This window comes from Silene latifolia, chromosome 11 (assembly GCF_048544455.1).
Source record: "Silene latifolia isolate original U9 population chromosome 11, ASM4854445v1, whole genome shotgun sequence".
NCBI lineage: Eukaryota > Viridiplantae > Streptophyta > Magnoliopsida > Caryophyllales > Caryophyllaceae > Silene > Silene latifolia.
Genome location: NC_133536.1, coordinates 41,534,177 through 41,541,570, shown reverse-complemented (window position 1 = coordinate 41,541,570; position 7,394 = coordinate 41,534,177). Strand labels below are relative to the sequence as shown.

The following is a 7,394-nucleotide window of genomic DNA, read 5'->3' as shown; positions in this document are numbered from 1 at the left end:
TAAACTCACTTTCTTGTTCTCCCAATTTCCAGCTTAAACTATCCACAAGATCACATCAATAGTCTTGAATAACAAAATAATACTTCTTTAATAGCGAAACATTACTACTTAGCACAATAGATTCCTTCCTTAAAAGTTGATTCCCTTATTCACAATACTTACATCACCACTTTATCGAATCTAATCTAGTTACTACCTTTTCCAAAATTTAGACCAATAACACCCTCATCCATCAATTAACTTTCTCTCCTTCATGACATGATATGCTTGCCTACCAACACGACTCAAATCATCATCAAACTAATAAACTTGCATGAATCCCGATAAAACACACATTTCACCTTTATACTCTCAAGATACGTGTATATATATATATATATATATATATATATATATATATATATATATATATATATATATATATATAGAGAGAGAGAGAGAGAGAGAGGAGATCTAATGAGTCCCTTACCTCATTTGAGTCCTTAAGTCCTTATAAGGACCCTTAGATGGACAACATCTATGGTGGAGATTTTTTACAAAATATAGGCCAAAAAAAAGGGAAAAGCTTGGCTATGAAAGAGGACAACATTTCCTGCAAATTGTCCTTACCAATGATCATTTCCTGCGGACAAAAGGATATATCCTTTGTACTATGTTTACACTCCCCACATTCTTCCTTCCTTAACACACTTATTTCTAACTTTATTCTTTCTTTCTTCTCTCTAAAACTGGGTTCTTTCATCTGAAAACGAAGCTAAAGTTCTCTCTAAATCCTCCAAATTAGCGTAAACATGCAAATAATAGATGACATCAATGGTATTTCTTCATTTTATTCATTGTTTTCAGTCACGTTTTAATATTTTCAGTTGAATAGGCCGGATGGATGAAGGTAATGATAAATTTTGCATGTCATCGAATTTGTTCATTCTTGTTTTGATTATTTGTTACTGGGTTTGAAATGAAGATTGTTAGAAGTAAATCTTCATGCTGGGTTTTCATGAATTTGAGTTTTGAGTAGCATGAACGCATTCTGACAACATTTACATGAACATTTTTGCTATAGTTTTACATTTACACTTTTTATTGTTATATTTTTTTATGTGAGTTAGCATTCTGACAACATTTACAATTTTGTTGACATTTACACTTTTAAAGCATCACATTTACACTGCATTCCTGCTCACATTTACACTTTTGGTGTACTTTTACATTTACACTTTTTAATTGTTATAGTCACCTTTGCATTTTTATTGTTATATTTTTTATGTGAGTTAGCATTCTGAAAACATTTACACTTTTTGTTGACATTTGCACTTTTAAAGCATCACATTTACACTGCATTTCTGCTGACATTTACACTTTTACTGACATTTACACTTTCAGAACAGCACATTTACCCTTCGTTTCTGCTGACATTTACACTTATACTTTTGGATGTTTACATTTCCACTTACACTTTTGGGACATCATAATTTTCACATTTACACTTTTGGAATATTTACATTTATGGAACATTCCCTTTACATTTACACTTTACTTCGAGTTACGTTTACACTTACATTTCATATCTGATGACATTTACATTTACACTTACACTCTGTGCACATTTACAGACTTGGTAAAACAGAATGGAGTTTAACCTGACAGGCAGGAGCTGTGTAGGGAGGTCGAGAAGAGGTTTACACCGTACATCGGCCAGGAGTTTGGGGGGGGGGGGGGTTGAGGATGCGGTGACTTTTTATAAGATATACGCCATTTTTTGTGGGTTTGATGTACGTAGGTACACAACAAAAAAATGGCGTGGCGGTGAGATCAAGTCAAAGCTCGTCGTCTGCAATCGAGAAGGTTTCGCTCAAAAGACGCCCAGTAAAGATCAGGATAACGAACTGGTTGGGGAGAAGTCACAGAGGATATTCAGGGTCACTAGAGTGGTGTGTAAAGCGAGGATACGACTATATATGAAGAATGGTCTTTTATTAATTGACCGGTTCCACGAGGGTCACAATCACAAGCTTATCTCACTTAAGGACAGAGAGTTCCAGAAATTGTCGCGTAACATAACAGATTATCACAAGATGATAATCGTTTCGAACTCAAGGGTTTGTAATACATAATCACTCTCTATACTAAATAAATAATTCCATTCATGTTATATTTATATGGTGTATCTGTTAATGATTGATTGGCAGCTGAAGATAGGAGCAAAAAAAACATACAGAATCTGCAAAGAACAAGTGAATGGATACGAAAACATTGGAGCAAGCTTAAATGATTTTAATAACTTCCATAGGGATGTTAAATGTTTCATTCACGAACGGGATGGTCAGTTGTTTGTTGACCATTTCAAGGAAATGACTGAAACAAGAATAGGTTTCTACTTTGACTATGACCTTGACGATGATGGCAGCCTACGTAGGGCCATATGGGCGGACGATACCGCCCGAGATAATTACAAAATTTTTGGTTATGCGGTGTCATTCGACCCAACTTACTACACCAATAAGTATTCTATGGTATTCACACCATTCACAGGTGTTGACCACCATAAACGATCTGTGACGTTCTGTGGGGCTCTAATTTCAAGGGAAGATTATGAGTCGTTTAATTGGGTTTTCAGCCGGTTTTTACAAGCAATGGGGGGTAAGGAACCCGAGTACATAATTACAGATCAGGACCCAGGTATTATCAAATCTGTCCCTCTTGTTTTCAAGACAGCGCGCCATCGGTTCTGTATGTGGCATATAATGAACAAAATGCCCTGTAAGTTTGGCGTCTCGAGGAGTGATTATAATGTGTTCATGTGTAAAATTAATGACATTATATGGAACGATGAGCTTGAGGCAGCAGAATTTGATGGTATCTGGGAGCAAATAATTGAAGATCATGGTGTTGGCGTAAATGATTGGTTTGCAGATACATAGGCTATAAGGGGACAGTGGGTGATGGCGCATTGCAGAGACTTGAGGATGGCGTCGATTATGAGGACAACTCAAAGATCAGAGAGCGAAAATAGCTTTTTCAAGAGGTTTGAGCACAAGTCAGGAACATTGGTTGAGTTTTGGATGCGTTTTGAGAGCGCTATGGACCAACAAAGACATACATGTATGAGCGACTTGACAACATGGATAAGCACTCGTCCGCAACGGCATCAACATATCTGGCATTAGAGATTCATGCTGCAAAGGTGTACACCTATTCAGCTTTCCACAAATTCAAACAAGAAGCCATCTTCTCAATTGATACATGTAGAATAGGAGGTTTCACTGAGAGAGGCGAGCTAGAGGTAACTACTGTCAAAGATTCATCCAGAAAGAAGAATTTTGAAGTTGCATACAGTCCAGGTAGTTTACACTTCCTATGACATTTACACTTTCTGTTTTTATCTCATTTAAATTCCTATAACTTAACATTTACACTTCTAATAACTTAACATTTACACTTTACAGTTCATGACATTTACACTTCCTATTAGTTTACATTTACACTTCTAATAACTTAACATTTACACTTTACAATTGATGACATTTACACTTTACATCATATGCCATTTACACTTCCTATACCTTAACATTTACACTTTTCCACTTAATGACATTTACACTACATTTCATGACATTTACACTTTACATCATATGACATTTACACATTTAAATCCCTATAACTTAACATTTACACTTCTAATACCTTAACATTTACACTTTACAGTTCATGTCATTTACACTTCCTATTAGTTTACATTTACACTTCTAATTACTTAGCATTTACACTTTACAATTCATGACATTTACACTTTACATCATATGACATTTACACTTTCTGTTTTTATCTCATTTAAATTCCTATAACTTAACTTTTACACTTCTAATAACTTAACATTTACACTTTACAGTTCATGACATTTACACTTCCTATTAGTTTACATTTACACTTCTAATAACTTAACATTTACACTTTACAATTCAAGACATTTACACTTTACATCAGTGACACTATTTTTAACGTTCACACTTACATGCTAGCTTTATCTGATGACACAGGTACACGTAAAGCAAGATGCAGTTGTACGATGTTTGAAAGAACCGAAATCCTATGCCGCCATATAATATGGATTTTTTCAGCAAGTGGGATAAAGACTATACCAGAAGATTATGTTGTAAATAGATGGATGAAAGAGTATCTCCGATTAAGGATTTTCAATACTAATGGTGAAGGGACAGAAAACATGCAAGTCATCGATGAAAAACAAATTACAATGTCAATAATGTGGTCAGAAGTTCATGAAGCTGCAGGGCTCCTTCGAGACAAAGGAGTAGCTGATGTTGACAGCTTTTCCGCTGTAATTAGATCATTTAAACAGTCCCTGTCACCATTAGGGGAAGTGTTGAATAAAAATCAACAAATGGAGAAATTTCTGAATTGTACGGCATGTGAGGTAGTGAGGATATTGCCACCAAAGAATTCGAAAAACAAGGGGACCGGAAAAGATTCTTGTCACCAAAACAAAAGCAATGGTGTTGGCTAGGAAACCCAAACGTAAGTGTAAGAATTGCAAGAGAATGACAAATCACGACAAGAGAAATCGCCCTAACCCTTCTCAAAGACACACACCATTGTGCGAAGGGTCGTCTCCGAACTTAAGAGGATGAAGGAGAGGAGGAGGAAGAGCTGGAGTCGAACAAGAATAGACGTCGGATCGTGACAAGTGTTGCTCTATATATTTTGAGTGTGTAACTTAAAACTTTGATGTGCTATAACTGGAGCGGGCGATTAGGAATTGGTCTCATGGCAGCGTAACTTTGAACTGCAGTTGGTGTAACTTTTAGTAACACCAACGTTAGAGTTACACTGTCATAAGACCAAAATCTCTCTGTTTTATTAGATAGCCAAACATTGTGTTACTTGAACTTATTTTGGATTACTTATGTTATTTCAAGTAACAGTTACACTTATTTTCAAATAATTGGTGTTAACATTTACACTTGCCATGTCAGTACATTTACACTTCCAGTATCTTCACATTTACACATACTCTATCCTCACATTTACACTTTGAATATCTTCACATTTACACTTCCAATTTAGTCAGATTTACACTTTATTTGTTCACATTTACACTTCTCCTATATTCACATTTACACTTTCTATTTGTTCACATTTACACTTTTTTTTGGTTCACATTTACACTTGGGCTGTCACCACATTTACACTTCCCATGTCACCACATTTACACTGAAATTCAATTTAATTTCAGTGTGTTTACATTCACACTTTCAGTATGATAAAGTTGACACTGACAGTGTTAACATTTACACTTTAAGTGTGTTAACATTTACACTTAAAGTGTAAATGTGACTAAATTGCAACTGTGTTAACAGTTACACTTGCAATTTAGTCACATTTACACTTTGAAGAAATTCTTCAATTTCAGTGTTAACATTTACACTTTAAATGTGTTAACAGTTACACTTAAAGTGTAAATATGACTAAATTACAAGTGTGTTAACAGTTACACTTGCAATTTAGTCATATTTACACTTTGAAAAAACTATGATTATAACTGCCAAAAAATAGTCAACCATTACACTTCATTAGTGTAATTTACCATTACACTTCATTACTGTAATGATTACACTTGCAAACATTGCCAACCAAAGTACAAAACATTCTTTTCTAAATGTGGACAAGGCCCTCGGGAACTGCGTCCGCGGGATCCACACTAGGCATAATCGACTCGAGGTTCGTTCGAATCGAATTAAGACAAATTAGAGTCGCCACCAAGTTTTTTGGGAACTTGGAACCGTTCAAGTCAACTTTACACCTTTCATCGAAAAGCATAAAGCCAATCGACTACGAGTGATTAAAGATAAAGACTTGTACCCTATATCACTCGATTTGAATGACTCTCGTAATCCAATGGTATTTAGACGGATCCACAAACCATAGATCTTGAGTAAGGGGTGAGGGTACGTGTTAGGAAGCCCATAAGGACACCTAACCCCGCCCGTCAATAACGGCCTCTACTAAGTCAAGTATCGGATTTCAAACAAGGTCATAGCTACTACGATATATGATATGCAAACATCGTTTTCAAAACCCTAACATGTGAAGTTTCTATGTCGATTTAGATGCAACTAAACTAACTTTGTCAAAGTTGTAATTTAGCATGTGGGTTGATTGATCTAACAACATATAAACGAAACAAACAAGGCTTGATGGGAATGGGGGAGCCGTTGGGATCTACCCTATTACAACCCAGGCATTTCATGCCGACACAACGATAAATTAAAAATACAACTCGATCTAAAATACAACGCTATACACAAAACCGTACATGACGCATTACACGGCCATTCGGCCTAGGAAAACGTGCACAAAGGGGTGGCCCACGGCTTACATGACTCATGGCCTTGGGTCACTTTACGCAATGTGTGCTTTCACTTAATCTCATCGAATTAGACATAGGGCTACGCACCAAAGCATGCATTAGCATAAATCGGGCCATGTTGCTTTAAACAACATGTGATTTACTACGCTCTTACATGCATTGGGGCAAAACCATCTAACCAAACAAGACTAAGGTTTTTGGAAAAGGTTTTGACTCGACAAAAGAAAGCTAACTTGAAAATTACAGCTCGACGAACAAACGATAAATTACAAGCGACAAAACAATAAAGAACAAACGATGTAAAACAAACGAAACAAGAAAGACCAAAGGACACGGCCAAGCCATGGCCACTCTAGACACGGCTACCCTAGGTCCTAGGTCAGGTTCATTAGTTAGATTAATTGATTGCGAAACAAGTTCGAAAGCGGGCTAGAAAACAAGTTAGAAACGACGTTGATCGATTGAAAAGATGTCTTGCAAATGCGTATTCTACACGGCCTAAAGGGGTCAAATTAGGTCAAGGAGTTACAATATTAAAGCTACTCATCGAGTGTTAATAGGAAGGTGCTAATCACGCACTCCTATGCTAGCGAGAAATCGAGTGAAAAGAGAGATGCGTTCAATTAGGTTATAGAATTGTTAGTTGATTTTTAAAGCTATGTCAATGTACCCTAACGTGTCTAATTAGGTTATTAAATTGATCTAATGTCATCTAAATGAGTTATATGTTAACGATCAGAGGTCATACTAACATGTGAATGGTCCTAGGGTGGGTCGAATCACACGAAACAAAAGAGGGGTTAAAAGCGAAGAGCGAAGTTAGAATTCGTTTTATTAATGCCCTACCTTGAACACGAGGATATGTAAATGAGACGGGGGTTACGACCGACTGATGTAGCGGATTTCTTTCCCATCTCAAGTCAACGTGGGTGTTCATGGTGGTACTTTAACTCATACTCGGACTAAACTAGTTTCATAGTTAACGATAACAAACGATAAACAAAATAAA

General features: G+C 36.2%; 2 protein-coding genes across 2 annotated transcripts; both read left to right on the top strand.

Annotated features, from left to right (window-relative positions):
• Positions 1–1,958: 1,958 nt before the first annotated feature.
• On the top strand, positions 1,959–2,921 carry LOC141613291 (protein FAR-RED IMPAIRED RESPONSE 1-like). The gene is made up of 2 exons (XM_074432026.1): positions 1,959–2,099; positions 2,190–2,921. Exons 1-2 carry the CDS (start codon positions 1,959–1,961, stop codon positions 2,919–2,921), a joined length of 873 nt encoding a protein of 290 aa, XP_074288127.1.
• Positions 2,922–3,100: 179 nt separating this feature from the next.
• On the top strand, positions 3,101–4,522 carry LOC141613290 (protein FAR1-RELATED SEQUENCE 9-like). Its single transcript, XM_074432025.1, has 2 exons — positions 3,101–3,341; positions 4,020–4,522. Exons 1-2 carry the CDS (start codon positions 3,101–3,103, stop codon positions 4,520–4,522), a joined length of 744 nt encoding a protein of 247 aa, XP_074288126.1.
• Positions 4,523–7,394: the final 2,872 nt, after the last annotated feature.